This window comes from Orcinus orca, chromosome 15 (genome assembly GCF_937001465.1).
Source record: "Orcinus orca chromosome 15, mOrcOrc1.1, whole genome shotgun sequence".
Classification (NCBI taxonomy): Eukaryota; Metazoa; Chordata; class Mammalia; order Artiodactyla; family Delphinidae; genus Orcinus; species Orcinus orca.
The window spans coordinates 81,286,502-81,306,794 of record NC_064573.1 but is presented as its reverse complement, the minus strand read 5'-3'; the positions used below and the strand labels follow the sequence as shown (position 1 = coordinate 81,306,794).

Genomic DNA, 20,293 nt, shown 5'->3' with positions numbered 1-20,293 from the left:
TAAAAATAATTTTAAGGCTTTGGCTGAGATTTATTATGCAATCTACGTACGTAGATTACTTAAACCGGAAATCCAGTGTTTTAAAAAGTCAAGCCAGAATTTGTAAATGTGTAATGGAAAGATCTGAAATAAACTTTTCAAAGCTCTCAAGGCTGGGAATTTATAACAAAACCATTATTCACTGAAAATCTGTATATGTGTATGTTTGTTCACTCTGCCAGAATAAGAAAATGTATTTTAAGTTGCCACTTAACTGTAAACTAATACTGCCAGAATAAGAAAATGTAATTTAAGTTGCCACTTAACTGTAAACTAATACTTTACAAAATCAAAACTACCAAACATGGAAAACTGAAAATGTTTATGAATGTAGATAATTTCTCTTTTTCAGATTTTAACTTGTACCTTTAGTAATATCTTCATTGGTTTAAAGCTAAAAATGATAATGTATTACCATTTATGAAGTATTAGAATAGAAATATAAATTGCATCATAAGTACTGCAAAAGAAGAAGAATAAATGACCACTTATAGAAGAAATAACCTGGATTAGATTTCATTTGTGTTGTCATTTGGTTCATGGATTCCTTAAATACTTAGACGACAAAATATGACCCAACAAAATATTTGGCACCGTAAAGGTTATTTTTGCATATTGTGGACTGTAAAAGAATTAGGTGGTAATTTGGAAAGATCATAATATTACTTTTTCTATAATTTAAATATTCTTCTATGTAAATTGTCCTTCATTATCACTCTAATTAACAGCAAAAAATTTCAGTGGCCAATCTTTTATTGTTCTATGCTAGGTATTATACAGAATGCTCTCAATGGATGTGCCATACTATCCAGGTCTTATGTTTTAAAATGTACAAAGCATCACTTTACCTACTCTCTTGGGCTGAATATTCATTTATTTTATTTTTATAGGTTTAATGAAGAGGCTAGAAGAGGAGATAAAGTTTAATTCATATATGGTAACTGAAAAATTTCCTAAAGAATTAGAGAACAAGAAAAAAGAATTGCATTTTTTACAGAAAGTGGTTTCAGAGCCTGCTATGGGTCATTCTGATCTTCTTGAACTTGAATCTAAAGTAAGTAACAATCGTCTTCTTTTTATAAGCTTCCAATTTTATCTCATCCCCACTCCTGTGAAAATTATGTGAACTGCTTTCTATAGTGTCCTACTCTTGACTCTTAAGTTAACCTGTGCTAAGAGCTGACAGCTCTTATGAGGAGTTGTTCTTTATGAGAAATTATAGCACATAATGCTGTCACTTAAGCCACATGGTGTTATAAAAACCTAGTCAACTGATTAGGAAAGTGGGTAAATTGGATATATAAATTAATGTATATGATTGACTCATAAGTTTATATATTCAGAATATAATAATTTAGTTGACAATTTTTAAAATATCGTAAATGTGATTACTTTTTATTTCCAAGAATAATGTTATAGCAATTTTGTATTTAAAGCTAATGTTTTTTATTAGCTTTTTATGCCTGCTTTGGAATTACTAAACTTTCTTGTAATGCTCATTGAAACCTGGTATAACATTTTTCTTCCCTAAAAACACTAATCAAATGTATATTTTTTAAAATAATAATTAAATATCATGAAAATTGATTGAAAGATTTTGACTTTAATGTGCTTAATAGCCACTACAATTAAATACATAATTCTAATGATTTTATTCTTTTAATTTATGTATAGAAATTAGTTGTCCAAGTCAGATTTGGCTCAGTTTAATGTTATAAGATTAACAGGAAAATTCTAGTTTTTCAAAGGATAGTTATACTGAAAGCCATGTAATTTAAAAAAATTTATTATAGGACTATATGCTTCTGTTGGCTTTATTCAGTTTTACTACATTTGAGAAAAGTTTGGATTAATCAATAGGATAAGTGACAGCTATTATAGAATCATAGATCATTCATTAGAACAGGAAGGGTTTTTAGATGTCATTCATGTCAACTCTCAGCTGGGTTCGTGAATTCCTTGTACTAAATCCCTGGGGAATGTTAGTCCAGATTTGCTTTATCACTTACAGTTACTTGAAAGTCACAGCCTAGGTGAAGGGATAACTTCAGATTTTTAGAAATCATCTTTTTGATAGTAATATATAAATATTTCATGTAGAATACTTTAGGATAATTTAGATATAGATGGTTAAATCCATGTAAGTAATCAAATTGTGTAAATATATATCATGAACTGTGAAATGCAAGTTGTCTCTAAAAATAATCGTAACAGCCCACTCATAGTGTTAATGGAGCTGATCCTCCCATCAAATTACTGATAATAACAACTGTAAATTCAAAGTTTTGTTTGGCCAGATGTCCCTTAGTTTGGGTAATCATAGGCAGAGTTTTAACCTTTTTATTTTCATACTGTTTTAGATAAATGAAATAAACACACAGATCAGTCAGCTGATTGAAAAGAAAATGATGAGAAATGAGCCAATTGAAGGCAAACTGTCACTATATAGGCAACAGGTAAGACCACTCCTTTTGGCTCACATATTTAGGTCTGTAATCTTGTTGGTGAACATTTTCATTAATACCATCGTCTGTGTTATCGATAGTCTTAAAGTGAGAAGGAAGCAAAGAATAAATGTTCTCTTGTCATTGCTAATCTCCAGATTATAAGAAAGAATTTGTGGAAAAGCCACAAAAGACACATGTTCAGGTTTGAAATTCAATATGTCTGATAATGCTTAGTTTCCTTAGTGTCTGCCAACTGTGGTGATAGAGCTCTTTGTGGTTATATCTGTGAGTGTGAAATTTGATTTTTTATATGAATGCTTATTTTAAGTGATATAAATAAGACTATTTATAATCTTTAATGAACTAAAGGCAATATACTTTTTCAGGTTTAAAGTTAGTTTGAAAAAATACAGAATAAATTGAATTTTAGTGCTAAGGCATTTATCATTTTATCCAGAAGTCATGAGGGTATATATGTTGTTATGTATTTCTAGACAGAAGGCTCAAATGACAGCCATGGATTACCTGACAAGAACCTTGGCAAGAAGAGCTTAGTGTGAAGAGCATTCTGTAACCTCAGAAAATACTGAGCAACATAACAAAGCATTATTCAAGGATGCTAGAATTTTTAAAAAAACCTTTTTATAATGGAAAAATTTAACCATATACAAAGGTAGAGAAAATAGTTCAGTAAACCCTCGTGTGTCCCTCAGCTATAGCAATCATGGCCATTCTTATTTCATCTATACCCCCCGCCCCAACTGGATTATTTGAAGCAAATCTTAGACTTCATATAATTTCATCTACAAATATCTTAGAACGTATCTTTAAAAAATACTTTTAAAAAACTTAACATACCACATTTGAACACTTTTATTACTTCCTTAATATTGGCAAATATCCAATCAATGTTCAGATTTCCTTGATTGTCTCTTTCTTTCTTTTTTTCCTTTCCTGTTTTTTTTTTCCCCCAGTGGCTTTGTTTTAATTAGGATCCATACAGGATTTATACACTGCATTTGGTTGATATATTTGTCTCTTTTAATCTATAGGCTCTCTTCCCTACTTATTTATCCATTCATTTAATAATTTTCTTGCAGTTTTTTTAATTGAAACTTGTTTATTTATCCTATAGCATTTCCCATAGTTGGTGTTTTACTGATTGCAGCCTGATGGTGTCCTTTTAAAATGTTCCTCTGTTTCCTGTATTTCCTATATATTAGATCTAGAAGCTTGAACAGGTTCTGTTTTGATTTTTTTTTTTTTTTTTTTTGGTCAAGAATATTCTCTAAGTGGTATTTTATACTTTCATTTGGAGGGACTAATGTCTGGTTGTCTCTTTTTTTGTGATTTTTTTTGTGCCATTGATTATCAGTGCCTGCCCATTTATTTCATTAGGGATAATAAAATGTTGATACTATGATTCCTTCTTCATTTATTAGCAGGACTACTTTTTTTATTGAAATATAGTTGATTTACAGTGTTGTGTTAATTTCTGTTGTACAGCAAAGTGAATCAGTTATACATATATACATTCTTTTTTTATATTCTTTTCCATTATGGCTTATCACAGAATATTGAATATAGTTCCCTGTGCTGTACAGTAGGACCTTGTTTTTGTCTTTCTCTTTCTGACTTACTTTACTTAGTATGATAATCTCTAGGTCCATCCATGTAGCTGCAAATGGCATTATTTCATTCTTTTTTTATGGCTGAGTAGTATTCCATTGTATATATGTACCACATCTTTATCCACTCATCTGTCAACGGACATTTAGGTTGTTTCCATGTCTTGGCTATTGTGAATAGTGCTGCTATGAACATAGGGGTGCATGTGTCTTTTGAATTATGTTTTTGTCCATATATATGCCCAGGAGTAGTATTTCTGGATCATATGGCAACTCTATTTTCAGTTTTTTGAGGAACCTCCATACTGTTTTCCACAGTGGCTGCACTAATTTAGATTCTGACCAACCGTGTAGGAGGGTTCCCTTTTCTCCACACCCTCTCCAGCATTTGTTATTTGTAGACGTCTTAATGATGGCCATTCTGACTGGTGTGAGGTGGTACCTCATTGTAGTTTTGACTTGCATTTCTCTAATAATTAGCGATGTTGGAGCTGGGCTACTTCTGAAAAGAGAAACCTCCTCTCATCAGCTATTTGGTTATCCTGGAGTATAGTTCATATAGGAAAGTCAGGGTACATGCTTGATTCTTATTTTTATTTTTCAGTTTTCAAAATGGATTGGTTGCGTCTAACATTAAAAATGATTAATTAGGGTTAGTTTTTAATTTTTTTGGTTTCTTATCTATTTAATGTTATTATGAACCATAGATGTAATGAAATTTAGGTTGCAGACATTTTCCTTAATGATGCTTAAATTGTCCCATTTTTGGCTGGTAGGAGGCTTTTCCAGTTAACTTCTGAGTCCTTTTAAAATACTATTTGTCTTTGATAACATCCTTACTTTCTGGTATGATTAAGATAGTTTCTAGGCTCATCTTTTACATTTCCTACCCCAGTCTTGGAATTAGACTTTCTTCTATGAGCCTGATATGTTTTAGTAGGAAGTGATATTTACAGACCACAATCTGGTATTAGTACTTCTCATTGCTACTGGGGTGGCCATTGTTTTTAGGTCTTTTTAGTGGACAGAGCTAGGAAGTATTTTTTCTCTTTCTCTCTCATAAAGTACACCATGAGTTCATACTGATCCTTTCAGTTCAGATTCAAGACTACTGGTTTTGTTTGTTTGTTTTTAGTTGATATAAAAATTTATTTGACCAAAATGTAGAAAAAGTGATAATATTACATATGATACAGTTGCAAGAATCTAAATGAAAAGTGTGGGTTTTTTTCAGTTGCACAACTTGCTAGTGTATCTCCTGGATAGTGTAATGCTTAGTGAGGGGCAGAAAATTTGGATAAGCTAGAAGCACAGGGTGATTTTTAGTCAGAATTGTAAGCCTGAGTTGGCCCCCACACTGCTGGGGAATGTGGAATGTTTCAGCTCTGAAATGTTAACTGAGAAAGCAGAAATATAACAAAGCCAAAATCTGCAGCCCTGTCTACAAAATACTCCATATCCAGTTTAATCAGGAGTTTCTTGGTCTTTTATTAACTTGGTCCTGAAGAATGAATTAAAATTCTAGGTAAGTAAATCTCCAATTTGCCATTCCCTGGAATATAGAGGAGATGAAGTTAGGTGAATTACTTTTTTATCTCTACTTTGCTGTCAGAGAGGGCCATTCTGCCCAATATTTGTTTATAGAAAAACAGTTCTTGCTCAATTATTGATGGCTAGCAATCCTTTTGATATGGCTTCTCTGAATAGGAGGGAATTCTACAGTATTTGTTCCTGCTCAGTAGATGGCCTCATATCAGAGCAGATAAGCATGGGTCATTATTGGAATAAGATATCAGCTCCTCAGAGAACAACTTTAGAATGAAAGAAACATATAGAAGGTGTATCAAGGATCTATCCAGAAAATACTGGGTAATTATTATGACTCTTTTCCAAGCACTCTCATGCTGACTGCTCAGAGGATGTTTGCTTGGCATGGTGGAGTGTGGAAAAGAGCCAGGATGATTAGGTTAATCTCTCTGTGGTTTATGACTTCCCACAGTAAGCCCCACCTCCCCCTTTTTTGCTCTGGAAGGAAAAGACCCAACACCCATTTTAATATGATGGTCCCTGGCCTCCTGTAGTGTGACCAATGGTAGATATTCTTCAACCTTTTAAATTGACCCATGACTAGACATTGGAATCTGTGTTTTGAAAGTGTAGGGTTGTCTGTTCACAAACGAAATGCCCTCCAGGACTACTGGGTTTTTACTTCACCTCATCAATCTCCCATTTTCCTCCTTATCCCAAATTGAAAATTCTGGTTCTCAGAAGCATCAACATAATTGCATTCATTATTTGCTTCATTCCATTGGCACCAACATAGTTCATCATTTGCTTAAATCCATGCATTACATGCAACAGTTTCAAAATAAAAGTACCAGTACTACCATCAAAAATACGATTACTGCTGAAAATTGTTTTTTAGTTTGTTTTGTCTTTAGGATATATCCCCCTAGGGTTATATAGTCAAATTACTGTTCTAAAGTTACTGGGAATAATTCTTCTGTATGGTTAGGCCACAAAGGAAACTGGATAAATATATATGGTCATTTTGATTTTTATGGATTACATTTTCGAGATTAATTTTATAATTATTTAAAATATTTACATGATTCCAAGTCAAACCTATAAAACAAGAAGTATTTGAAGTTTCTAGCATCTACCTCTGTGCTATCCATGCTATTCTTTCCTTCTCCCATAGGTATTTTTTAATTTTATAGTTTATTATTCCATTAAAAATAATATTACATATACATATATTCATATATTTCCATCCTCAGAGAAAGAAGAGCATATTATACACTTTTATTCTCCATGCTTTTTTCTTAATATATGCTTGTGAATAGTAAAATAATTTTTATTCCTTTATAACTTTATTGAGATACAGTTTACATACTGTACAATTCACCCATTTAAAATTTACAATTCAATGGTTTTTAGCATCACAGAGTTGTGCAATCATTACACAATCAATTTTAGAACATTTTTATCACCCCAAAAATAACCCCCAAAGCCATCATTAGCAGTCACTTCTCATCTCCCCCAAATCCTACCAAAGACCAAACTATCTCTATAAATTTGCCTGTCATGGACATTTCATATAAATGGAATCATACAATATGTGGTCCTTCGTGACTGGCTTCTTTTACTTAGTGTAAAGTTTTTAAAATTCATCCATGATGTAGCATGTATCTGTACATACTTTATTCCTTTTTGTTACTGAATAATATCCCATTGTATGGATATATCACATTTTGTTTTTCTCTTCACCAGTTGATGAGCATTTGGGTTGTCTCTACTTTTTTGGCTATTATGAATAATGCTGGTAGGAGCATTCTTGTACAAGTTTTTGTTTCAAAATAAGTTTTCATTTCTCTTGAGTATACTCCTAGGAGTGCAGTTGTTGGTTCCTATGATAATTCTGTGTTTTACATTTTAAGGAAATGCCAGACTGCTTTCCAAAACAGCTGTACCATTTTACATTCCCACCAACAGTGTATGAAGGTTCTGATTTCTCCACATTCTTAGCAACACTTGTTATTATCTGTCTTTTTTATTATAGCCGTCCTAGTGGATATGCTTATTCCTGTTCACAGACATACTGCACTGAGTGGTTATACCACAGTTTATTCAACCAATCCCCATTAATGGACATTTGGGTTGTTGCCATTTTTGTGCTATTACAAATCGTACTTAAATAAATAGCTTTTTGTTTATGTCTTTGCAATTTTTTGCCAGCGTATCTTTGGGATATAGTCTCAGAAGTGAGATTGCTACATCAAACGATAAATGTAGATGTAAGTTTGCTAAGTATTGCCTAATTCCTCCTCACGGGGGTTTTAGCATTTTACACTCCTATCTGCAGTGTATGAGAGCACCTGTTTCCTTACAGCCTCACCGATAGAGTATGTTGTCAAACTTTAAGATTTTTGCCATCCTTGTAGATGAGAAATGGTATCTTATGATAGTTTTAATTTTTTTTATCTTACCATAAACAAAGTTGAGCATCTTTTCACATGAGTAACAGTCATTTTAATTCTTTTTCTGTGAATTATCCCTTCCTATCTATACCTATTTTTCTATAGGGCTGTAGGCCTTTTTTTTCTAGTTTTAGAAACTCTTTACATATCAGGAATATTTACTCTTTATCTAGCTTATAAGTGTAACATTTTCCCCAGTTTGGTACTTGCCTTTTTACTCTGTTTATGGTATTATTTTGCCATGGGAAAGTTCTTCATTTTTAGGAAATCAAATTTATTAATTTTTTCACTTATCATTTCAGGTTTCAAGTCATATTACGGAATGTTTTTCCCTTTTGAAAGTTATAGAGAAATTTACTCAAGTTTCCTTTTTGGAATTCTGTGATTTAATTTTTGTAATTAAATCTTCGATCTGTTTAGAATTTTTCTTTGGTGTATGGTATTTATTGTATATGGCTGTCCAATTATCCAGTTGTTCCAATACCAGTTGGTAAAAAGTCCATTTTTCCCCTATGGATTTGAGAGTCCTCCTTTGTTTTATTTAAATTTTTTAAATGCTATTGGATCTATTTCTAGATTTTCTGTTGTTCTGTTGACCTGTCTGCTTATGTACCCATATTAACTGTTTTAATTATAGAAACTTTATCATCAAGTTCTAATATCTAATAAAAGTAGCCATTTTCATCCCCAGTTGTTTTACTTTTTTAGGGTTTCCTTACAATTCTTTTTTTTTAAATAAATTTATTTATTTTTGGCTGCATTGGGTCTTCGTTGCTGCACACAGGCTTTCTCTGGTTGCAGTGAGCGGGGGCTACTCTTCGTTGCGGTGCGCGGGCTTCTCATTGTGGTGGCTTCTCTTGTTGCGGAGCACGGGCTCTAGGCGTGTGGGCTTCAGTAGTTGTGGCATGTGGGCTCAGTAGTTGTGGCTTGCAGGCTCTAGAGCGCAGGCTCGGTAGTTGTGGTGCACAGGCTTAGTTGCTCCGCAGAATGTGGGATCTTCCCGGACCAGGGCTTGAACCTGTGTCCCCTGCATTGGCAGCGGATTCTTAACCACGGCGCCACCAGGGAAATCCCTTACATTTGTTATTTGTATGTTCTTCCAAATAACTTTTATTATCAATTTGTCTATCTCTAGAAAAAAATCATACTTTTAAAATTATTAGGGTTGCTTTGTATTTATCAATTACCTTAGAACTTACATCTTTACAATATTGAGTCTTCCTATCTAAGAACATGGTATGTCTCTCCATTTGTTCAAGTTTATTTTTGTATCTTTCAGGAGTGTTGAATAGTTTTCCTCATAAAATTTTGGAACTTCTCTTGTTAAACTTATGCTTACATATTTAATTTTGGTTTTTGCTTTTATAAATGAGGGCTTTTCTTTCCAAATGTTTTCTGACTGATTTGTCTATGAAAGCTATTGATTTATTTCCTGTAGATTCTTTTGATTTTTTAGGTACATAATCATATACTGTGAAAATTCCAATTTTTCCTTTCAGATTCTTGTGCTTCTAATTGCTTTCTCTTGTCTAATGGTGTGTGCAAATACCTTCAGCACAGTATTAAATTGTAGTGGAGATGCTGGGCATTTTTACCTTGTTTCAGACTTTGGCAGGATATATGCTCATATGTCTCTATTAAATAAGATCCTGGTTTGGGCTGAGGTTTATATTTATTTATTTTATCATGTTGAGGAAGCATACCATCAATTCCTATACAATTCTGGTACTCTAATCATTACTTCTCTTTTTTTTTGGCTGAAACAGTTCTATAGAGGGAAACATTCCTTCATCATTTGTCTTTTTTCATTTTTTAAACAGGGAGGACAATAGAGTTTTTTAAAGGGTTTAGACTAAAGATTTCCCCCTTCTTGTCAAATTTGTTTGAAGAAAATATTTGTACTATTTCACTTGTGAAGACAGTTTAGCTAATGTTTTTCTTAAACCAGTACAGCCATGGTTCATTTAAGGAAATCCCCCGTGAGTTGCTAACTAATATAAAATGCTGCCATTATGGCTAAGAGCAGCCATCTGGATTGTGTAAACGTTTGCATAATTCTGGTGAGTCAGATGTTTGATTTTGAACCTGCATTTTATTTATTAGATTGCCCCAAATATAATAAATGTTTTAACATTTTATTTTAAAGGTATGGATATTGAATTTAGATAAGAAGACCTGTGTTGTAGTTTTGAGAATAAAGCATTCTTGTTTTCTTCCAATGAAAGGAAACCGACCATGCAGAAAAACAGTAGACCTAGTGTTAGCTTCTGTACTTACCTAGAAGGTATTTTCATTAGCATTTGAGTGTTACTTAACAAGATTTTAATATTTTTATTACTATCGCATTTCTGTTTCTCTGCTGATACGTCCTATATTTTCAGGGCTTTTGTCTTCCATAATGTTTTTAGGTTGCTATTTAATATACGTTGCAGGGAATTCCCCGGTGGTCCAGTCGTAGGACTCAGCGCTTTCACCACGGGTGCCCAGGTTCGATCCCTGTTGGGGACACTAAGATCCTGTAAGCCGCACAGTGCAGCCAAAAAAGAATATAAATGTATTTTATATATATATATATATATATATATATATATATATATACACACACACACACACACAATGCATACTCATACTAAATATATAACTGGTGATAGTAGGTAGTAGGGCAAGGGGTATTATTGTCAGGAGAAGTCAACCTGATATTGAAAATTTAGCTCAGTAAAATCTAAAAAATACTTAATTTCACAAGATAATAGAAAGTTGATTGTATATCTTACTTTACACTCATATTTAATGCTCAATTAGGCATCCATCATTTCTCGTAAAAAAGAAGCCAAAGCTGAGGAACTTCAGGAGGCAAAGGAGAAGTTAGCCAACCTAGAGAGAGAAGTGTCAGCGAAGACAAATCAGACCCGTGAATTTGATGGCACCGAAGTTTTGAAGGGAGATGAAGTAAGTTGAGGTGTCTAATGGGACAAGGATATGAGTGTTGTTTTTGTTTGAAACCATTGATTTTTTTTACTTTTTATTTTGACTGTCAATAATGAGAAGTTAATTTATTTTATGAAGCCTATTTATTTAAAACTGAAAGCTCTTTGCAGTAATATTGAGATATTCTTGATATATAATGATGGAGATTTTAGTGATTTTTATGAGATAATGTTCCAAATTTTCACTTTTTAATTAGGTGGATTTATATTGGGTTTATTTATTATAAGTATTAAGTTATAAAGGTGAAACCAAATGAGTAGAAACTGACAGATAAGACAAATATTCATATTTTTTGATAAATATAATTCCATAAAGGGCTGAGAAAGTATCACTAAGTTACTTTGTCAGTAATGTGTAGTTGGCCAGTGGGACTGGCACCATAAAATGACTTTGTTGTAAATGCTTACAAATTTTAAAAATATAATTATGTCTTACATTGCTATCTACTTTACATTTTGAACAATGCTTTAACAGCTCTTATTTCACTTATCCTTCTGTCAGACTCATGAGATTAGTAGGACAAGTAATATTGTCATTTATAGACAAAATATAATCCCCATCTCCTTTTCATAAAGGGGCTCTTTCGCTCTTTCTTAGCTCAAGAAAGAGTGAATGACTGAAGCAAAATATCTTGCCTTTAACTCAGTGCTTTTTTTTTTTTTTTAGCAAATCAAGTGCTAGGTCATATTTTATTTTATTTTATTTTATTTTATTTATTTATTTATTTTGCGGTACACGGGCTTCTCACTGCTGCGGCCTCTCCCGTTGCGGAGCACAGGCTCTGGACGCACAGGCCCAGCGGCCATGGCCCATGGGCCCAGCCGCTCCGCGGCACGTGGGATCCTCCCGGACCGGGGCACGAACCCGCGTCCCCTGCATCGGCAGGTGGACTCTCAACCATTGCGCCACCAGGGAAGCCCAATAGGTCATATTTTAATTCTTAAACATTGCCTCACTTTACCACCTCTAACAGCTTTTTTATTTTATATTAAGTACTAGCCCTCAGCAAAAGCTACTTTGAAAAGCTGCTCAGGTCCAAACTTCATTTTTGGCTTTGGAAAGTTATTGAATTCATACCGTTACAAATTGGCAATGAACCTTAACTATGCCAAACACAAATGAATTGTTTCCACAGCACCACTTTTCTCTGGTGCTTCTGATTGTAGCCTCCCAGTATGCCTTCTAGCTTATTGGGAAGGTAGTAGAATTCAGAAGTCAACACTTGATTGAAAAATTCCTTTGGCTTTCATAGAAAGGAATGAAATTGGGTCATTTGTAGAGACCTGGATGGATCTAGAGACTGTCATACAGAGTGAAGTAAGTCAGAAGGAGAAAAACAAATATTGTATATTAACGCATATATGTGGAACTTAGAAAAATGGTACAGATGAACCGGTTTGCAGGGCAGAAATTGAGACACAGATGTAGAGAACAAATGTATGGACACCAAGGGGGGAAAGTGGCGGGGGAGGGCGTGGTGGGTGGTGGTGGTGGGATGAATTGGGAGATTGGGATTGACATATATACACGAATATGTATAAAATAGATAACTAATAAGAACCTGCAGTACAAAAAAAAATTCCTTTGGCTTTTAACATCCACTTCCAGATTGCTTTAAGACATGGGAGTATTTTAAATGATACTTGGAAGCCAACAGAGTGTGCTTTGTGATATCCTTGCTATCCAGGAAAAAAATATTAATTATGCAGCAGTTTCGCTTTGTAAGAGAACATGCTATCTCCTAGCATTTTAATTTTTTCTTAGGAAAATGCTGCCCATTTGACCAGAAATACCAATTGCTATGGCCATATTTGGCATGAATAGTGCTTATAATTCAGTATTAGATATCCTCTCTCTGCAAATGTGACGGAAAAGAACCTAGTGCCAAGCTATTAGCTTTTATCTTTGACAAATTATGGTGAATAGGAAAAGTATCTGATGACAGAAAAAGACACATTTTTTTAAAGGGGAAAAAGATAACTTTGGATATGATGAGGTCAACTTAATTTTTTAAACAATGTTTGGTCAGAAACTAGAACAAATCAAGTAAATCATTTGGCGGTCACCTAAAAGAACAGAAGGTATTGGGGAACATTAAGCCCAATTTTATAAAGAACAAATCTTGGTAGACCAATTTTGTTTTCTACTCTGATAAAGTGGTAGACCATATGGACAAAAGGGAGAAAGTTTGTTATACTTAAAATTATATAATGTAGCTGGACTTCACTAAGGTTTCATTTGGTATCACATGGTAATTACCAAAAAATCATGTTCTTTACCACCAATCTGTTAATGCAGTTGGTGAGAGGGTATCAAGAAATGGTAGCACGGTGTTTGAAAAGAATATTATGCCCGGAGTCACAAATAGGAGAATGAGGAAAGGGAGGGGTAACCTTTATTGAGCAATTTTTATATAAGGCTCTCTGCTAGATGATTGGCAAACATATATTCTCTTCTTCTTAGATATTATTGTTATTTCCATTTTACAATTAATTGAAACTCAGGAAAAGTAAAGATTTACACAACTAATAAGTGGCCAAGCAGGATCCAGGTCTCTCTCACATGTTCCTATTGACCTTAAGGAAAATGACTTCTCCATCTGTAAAATGGGAGAAGTTGCTCTTCATTGTCGTTAGGAAGAACACATGAAATAATGGATGTCCAAGCTTCTGAGAAATTCAGAGGTTAAGTCTACATATAACATCTGGCACCTGAAAGTAATCATTCCTGTGGGCCCCATGTTACTGCATGTGGGAGAAGCAGGATAGTGGAATAACTAAGAGCGTGGTCTCTAGAACTTGGTTTGAGTGCAGATCCTGGTTTTGTCAGCCAATTAGCTGGGTGACTTTGGCCAGGTTCCTTAACCTCTTTGTATTCACATGTAAAATGTGACAGTTATTAGTATATACCGCCTAGAATTATTAGTGTGGATTAAATGAGTTAATACCTGTTAAGTGCTTAGAATAGCACCAGGCACATACTAAGTGCTCAATAAGTATTAGCTCTTAATATTTTTATGTATTTATTTACCTGGATGAAGAATTTGAAAGTAAGTAATACAGTTTACAGCTTAAAAATTGATATTAGTATTTTCCAGATTGGGAGCAATTCAGTAGAAATAAATATGAAATAGAGATAAAATAAATTGCACAGATTCAAGATGTGATGAGATAGCACTGAGTCATTTTAGCTGCCGTTCACCAAGCAATACCTGTGTGCTCAATCTTGAGCACTTTAAAAACATATCCTTGGGGCTTCCCTGGTGGCGCAGTGGTTAAGAATCTGCCTGCCAATGCAGGGGACACAGGTTCGAGCCCTGGTCCAGGAAGATCCCACATGCCGTGGAGCACCTAAGCCCGTGCGCTGCAACTACTGAGGCTGCGCTCTAGAGCCTGTTAGCCACAACTACTGAGCCCACACACCTAGTGCCCATGCTCTGCAACAAGAGAAGCCACCGCAATGAGAAGCCCGCACACCGCAACAAAGAGTAGCCCCCGCTCACCACAACTAGAGAAAGCCCGCACACAGCAACGAAGACCCAACGCAGCCAAAAATAAATAAATACGATAAATAAATTTATTTTTTTTTAAACCCATATCCTTGGCCTTTCTCACCTTCTGAGATGACCCACACTCTGGAGTGTGTTTCTAAGTAAATCTGCTTCTTACCTAAAAAATAAAAATAAAAACAGGGCTTCCTTGGTGGCGCAGTGGTTGAGAGTCCACCTGCCGATGCAGGGGACGCGGGTTCGTGCCCCGGGCCGGGAAGATCCCACATGCCGCGGAGCGGCTAGGCCCGTGAGCCATGGCGGCTGAGCCTGCGTGTCCGGGGCCTGTGCGTCTGGAGCCTGTGCTCCGCAGCGGGAGAGGCCACAACAGTGAGAGGCCCGCGTACTGCAAAAAAAATAAAAATAAAATAAATAAAATAAAATAAAAACAAAAACATATCCTTGGTGCTGGTTGCACAAGTTGCTGGTGCTGTGAATGCATTTAATGCCACAGAACTGTACACTTAAAAATAGTTAAAATGGTAAGTTTTACATTAAGTATATTTAACTACAATAAAACACACATACAACATATGCTAATTCATCCTCTCAAAAAGCTTATGAGGTAAATATTATCTCCATTTTATTATTGAGGAAATAGGCTTAGAGAAATTTAAGTAACTTGCCTGAAGTCACACAGTGAGTTGCAGAGCAAGGATTTGAATCCAAATCTGAATGCCTCAGCAGCTGTGCTCCTAAGTGAATGCTGAGCTATTCTTCAAGACACTATTAGAATGAGTTAATTTTAAGATTCATATTTGACTCTAAATAGGACCACATTGTAGACAGTCATTAACTGGAAACAAAAGCTTGCTAGAAACTTGCTGGAAACTTCATTTCTTGATTATCCATATGTAGATGTTTGATTAATCTTTTCTTGGAAAAATTTAGGAATGTGACTGTGTAAGGATAAATGTAACGAATACTATACATATAGTAATTTATATTCCTTTGTCGTTTTCTCTTTAGAGGTGTGCATTTTGAAGTACATTTTGATGCTTCCTACTGCCATTAAAGTCAATATTCCAGATGTTATATTTTGTCTAAGAATTTTAGTTCTTCTGATTGCAGATGACAAGTGCTACGGGCATTTGTTCTTACTAGATGTTTTCATTTGTGTTCCCTTGATTTTTCTTATTAAAAAAGATGAAGAGTCTAAAAATACTTCTTGCTTTTCTTATACTTTGGTTATCACTTTAACACTGTATTTTCATTGTATTGCCTTGTAGGCAATATACAGGAATAAGCACAGCAAAATCTTATTCTGCCAGACTTCTGACATAGGTAGGAATTTCTCAAACAGTTGAAATTATCTTCTTAGTGATGGAGATTTTCTTGCCAGTCTAGTCTATCTTGATTTCTTTCTCTTCAAACAAGTGTTTGGTAGGTGATAAAAAGGTTAAGTTTAGAGACTACAGTTTCTGACATAACTGAAAATTTATAATAATATCTAACTCTCCTTTATATCATGAAGTTTTCTATATTGGATTTAAATACATAATAAAGTATAAGTCTCATGGAATTGATATTCTCAAAGAATTTTGACTGCCTTCATCTCTGAGAGGAATCACCCCAAAATGCTATGGAACTTTGATCCTGACCTATTTATTATTCTTATCAATAACTTAGATTAATTATAATAAGTAATGTTTATTATGTAATTACAACGTGCCAGATAGCATAATAGGTTTATTATGTACATTATCTCATTTATTTCATTGAGGTATATGAGATAGATATGATTATTATTACTAGTTTTTACAAATAAGGAAACTACGGCACACAGAGGACTTATGCTAACTTATCCAAGGTCACATTGCTAGTAATTAGTGGTACCATGATGTGAATTGCAGTAGTCTGGCTCCAGAACCCTTAATAATTTTCACATGACATGACAGGAAGCTAGAAGGAATAGTCAATCTGAGATGATAGAATTGTGATTCAAAATCATCTTGGTAGTTAAAAACATTGTGCTTAAGCAAACAAAGTGTCATTAATGGGATTATAAATAATAATGTCATAGAATCTGAGTTTTATCTGCTGCTCAGAAATCATCCAATAATAATGCAGCTTTAAAAAACAAAATGTTGGGAATTCCATGGCACTCCAGTGGTTAGGACTTGACGCTCTCACTGCCGGGGCCCAGGGTTCAATCCCTGGTCGGGGAACTAAAATCCCATAAGCTGCGTGGCTTGGCCAAAAAAAAAAAAATTTTTTTTTAAATTATACTCTATTAATAAAAATATAATATCCCATTTACGTGAAATTATGCCTGGAATATTATTTTACATTTTTGGCTTCATGTTTTAAGAAAGACATAGTCAAGCCAGAGTCTAGATGAAGGTGACTAAAACAAATGAAAAGTCTGGAAACATTCACAGAAAGAATTAATTATGAATTAGCTGAGAACAAAACACTAAAGAAAGACATAATAGAACTGCATTTTAATATCACAAGGATTATGGAAAGGATGGTGTGCAGAAAAGAGTTAACATAGCAAGCCTGAAACTGCTATTCTTAGAAAAACTTGCTTGCAGGATTGGCCCTTGGCTGGCATCTGGGAGCTTGGATTTTAGAATTCCCACCATTCCTTGATAAGAATGGCTCACGTGCCTAAACTGTATGTACAGAGTGTGGTTTATGTTGAACACCTGCTTTCCTTCTTGGAGTCTGGAATTTTGGTATGGGCTAGGCAGAGTATGCCTACGTGACCAGCCCCTAGTAAAAACCCTGGGCGCTGAGTCTCTAATGAGCTTCCCTGGTTGGCAGCCTTTCACATGTATTGTTACAACTCGCTGTTGGAGGAATTAAGGGAGAAGACTCTTGGAAGCTTGCCCCTGGTTTCCTCCTGACTTCACCCCATGTGCCTTTTCCTTTTGCTGGTTTTGCTTTGTACCTTTTCACTGTAATAAAACATAGCCAAGAATATGACTTTATGCTGAGTCCTGTGAGTTCTCCTAGCAAATCATTGAACCTGGGGATGGTCTTGGGGACCCCTGATACAGATGGATTAGTATTATTATTGTTTTTGGATGGAATGTTCTTTCTGGATCTATTAAATTCATCTGGTCTAATGTGTCATTAAGGCCAGTGTTTCCTTATTGATTTTCTGTCTAGATGAACTGTCTATTGATGTAGGTGGGTATTAAAGTCCCCTACTGTTATTGTGTTACTGTCAGTTTCTCCCTTTATGTTTGTTAATATTAGCTTTGTGTATTTAGGTGCTCCTATCTTGAATGCATCTATGATTGTTATATCTCCTTGTTGGATTGATCCCTTTACTATTATGTAATGTCCTTCTTCATCTCTTGCTGTAGCCTTTGTTTTAAAATCTATTGCGTCTGATATTAATATTACTACCTCAGCTTACTTTTTGTTTCCATTTGCATGGAATACCTTTTTCCATCCCCAAATCAAACTGAATTCAACAATACATTAAAAGAATCACACACCATGATCAAGTAGGATTTATTCCAGGGTATAAAAAATAATAATAATAAAATAAAATAGAATAATATTTTAAAAATCAGATTATGCAAGTAATATCTGAATACATTTTCATGGTCTGAAAAGCAAACAATACACATAAAACAAAAGTCCCTATTGATTACCTCCTATCCCCATTCCCAGTCCCTTAGACCCTTTTCCAAAGAGAAACCGCTGCCACCAGTTTTGTAAACCCTTTCAGTCCTTTCTCTGGAGATAGATACAGATACAGATAATACCGTTTTGTGAGTTTTAAAAAATATGAATGGTATTATACCGTGTGTATTGTGCAACTTGCTTTTAATAACACGTCTTAGAGATTTTTCCATGTCAGTAAATGAAGAGGCTATTCTCTAGAGGTTAAGAGGATCAGCTCTGAAGCCAGAACACCTATGTGCAGATCTCACCTCTGCCACCTATTAGATGTTCAACCTAACAGTTAATTACAGCAGTTACCTAACTGCTCTGTGCCTCAGTTTCCTTATCTATAAAGTGGAGATAATAACAGTACTCACCTCATATGGTGGTTGTGAGGGCTAAATGAGTTAATACAACTTAGCAGTATACAACAGTGGCTGGCTTATAGGAAGCACTTCATAAATGCTACCTACAGTTATAATAATAATTATTATCATGTACTTTAAAATTTTTAATTGCTACATTGTGTTCTATAGAATGTATGTACAATTTCTTTATTCCATCCAAGGGCGTACAAAAGCATCTGTTTCCTCTGTTATTTAAAACAGCACTTGATCCTCAGTCCTTTATTTTTTTATCATTCTGACAGTATTTCATTTTAATTTTCGTTTTTCTTGATTAAGATTGAACATCTGTCCACATACATGTTTGGTCACTTGTATTTCTTCTGTCGTTTGCCCTTTTATTGTCTTTCTTCATTTTTTTCTAATGGATTGAATGTATTTTCTTTTTTTTAATTTTTTTTGTGGTACAAGTCACATAATATAAAACATACTATTTTAACCATATTTAACTGTACAGTTCAGTGGCACAAAGTATGCTCACATTTTTGTACTAATTGAATGTTTTTCCTTATCTGTTTCTCATATTTTTACCTATATTCTGGATTAATCTGGGTAATTGTTTTCTTCTAGTCTGTCATTTGTCTCTTAGCTTTGTATACGCTGTGTTTTGTCACACAGAGGGTTTTCTTCCCTGTTTTTTCCAAACAGCCTTATTGAGATATAATTAACATACAATAAACTGCATTTATTTAAAGTACAAGTTGTTTCTGTTGTTCCATGCTATGATAAGTGGGGGCTACTGTATTACATGGCAAATTTATGTTTCTGATTAGGTATTTAAAAATAACTTTATACAATAAAATAAACAATTATGGTTAGGAGGAAGACTTACATATAAATAATTTTTCCTTATCAACTGAAGTACCAAGACATTTTAAATGTTATCAATTTTCTAATGAAAAATTATGTATCTAGATTAGATTATACAGTTCTATTCAGGTTTTCTACACATTTACCAAGTGTCTTTTACATGCCAACTATTAAGTAAATGGTGGTGAGAAAGAGATATGGTCCTGCCATCACAGAGCTTAATGGTTTCTTAGGGGAGTCAGAAATTTAACAAGTGATCTTAAGTGAGCTGTATGTTAGAACACACATTAACAGAGTGGTATGGGAATACATTTCAGGGTTATGGGGTGTGAGCTGGGAAAATAGTAACATGGTGTGATTCGTGGGAGACATGCTACTTCAGCTCTTTCTGTTATCTTAAAATCATACTGATCACAGCAACCTTTTATTGACAACTCAGAGTCATAATTATGAACATTAACTATTATACTATGCTATAACACTGTTTTTCTATCTCCTCTCACACTGAATCCTGCATAAAGCAAGGTATTTCTATGTAAACATTTTTATAACACTTCCAATTATGGAAAACTAAGGTCACTTAATATTAAAATTCTGTCCCAAAATATGAAGCTATCATAGCATGGAACAACAGCAACAATTTGTACTTTAAATACATGCAGTTTATTGTATGTTAATTCTATCTCAATAAATCTGGGGGAAAAAAGGGAAGAAAACCCTCTGTGTGACAAAACACAGCACATGGTAAATATGATTTTTACCCATTCATAGGCAACAATCTGAGCCTAATGATTTTGTCTCACTTATGGAAGAGCAAAGAATAGAA

The 20,293-nt window shown here is 34.3% G+C and overlaps 1 protein-coding gene across 9 annotated transcripts in view; it reads left to right on the top strand.

Annotated features, from left to right (window-relative positions):
• The window catches only part of IFT81 (intraflagellar transport 81), a 144,933-nt gene that overhangs the window by 77,990 nt on the left and 46,650 nt on the right, over positions 1–20,293 (top strand). For 8 of the 9 annotated variants that reach the window (XM_049698444.1, XM_049698445.1, XM_049698443.1 and 5 more), the window contains 3 exons: positions 930–1,093; positions 2,400–2,495; positions 10,897–11,043. In XM_049698444.1, coding sequence (XP_049554401.1) covers positions 930–1,093; positions 2,400–2,495; positions 10,897–11,043 — 407 coding nt within the window. Of the gene's footprint in view, positions 1–929; positions 1,094–2,399; positions 2,496–10,896; positions 11,044–15,598; positions 17,832–20,293 lie in introns of those variants that run through there. The other variant, XM_049698451.1, reaches the window with a different exon arrangement.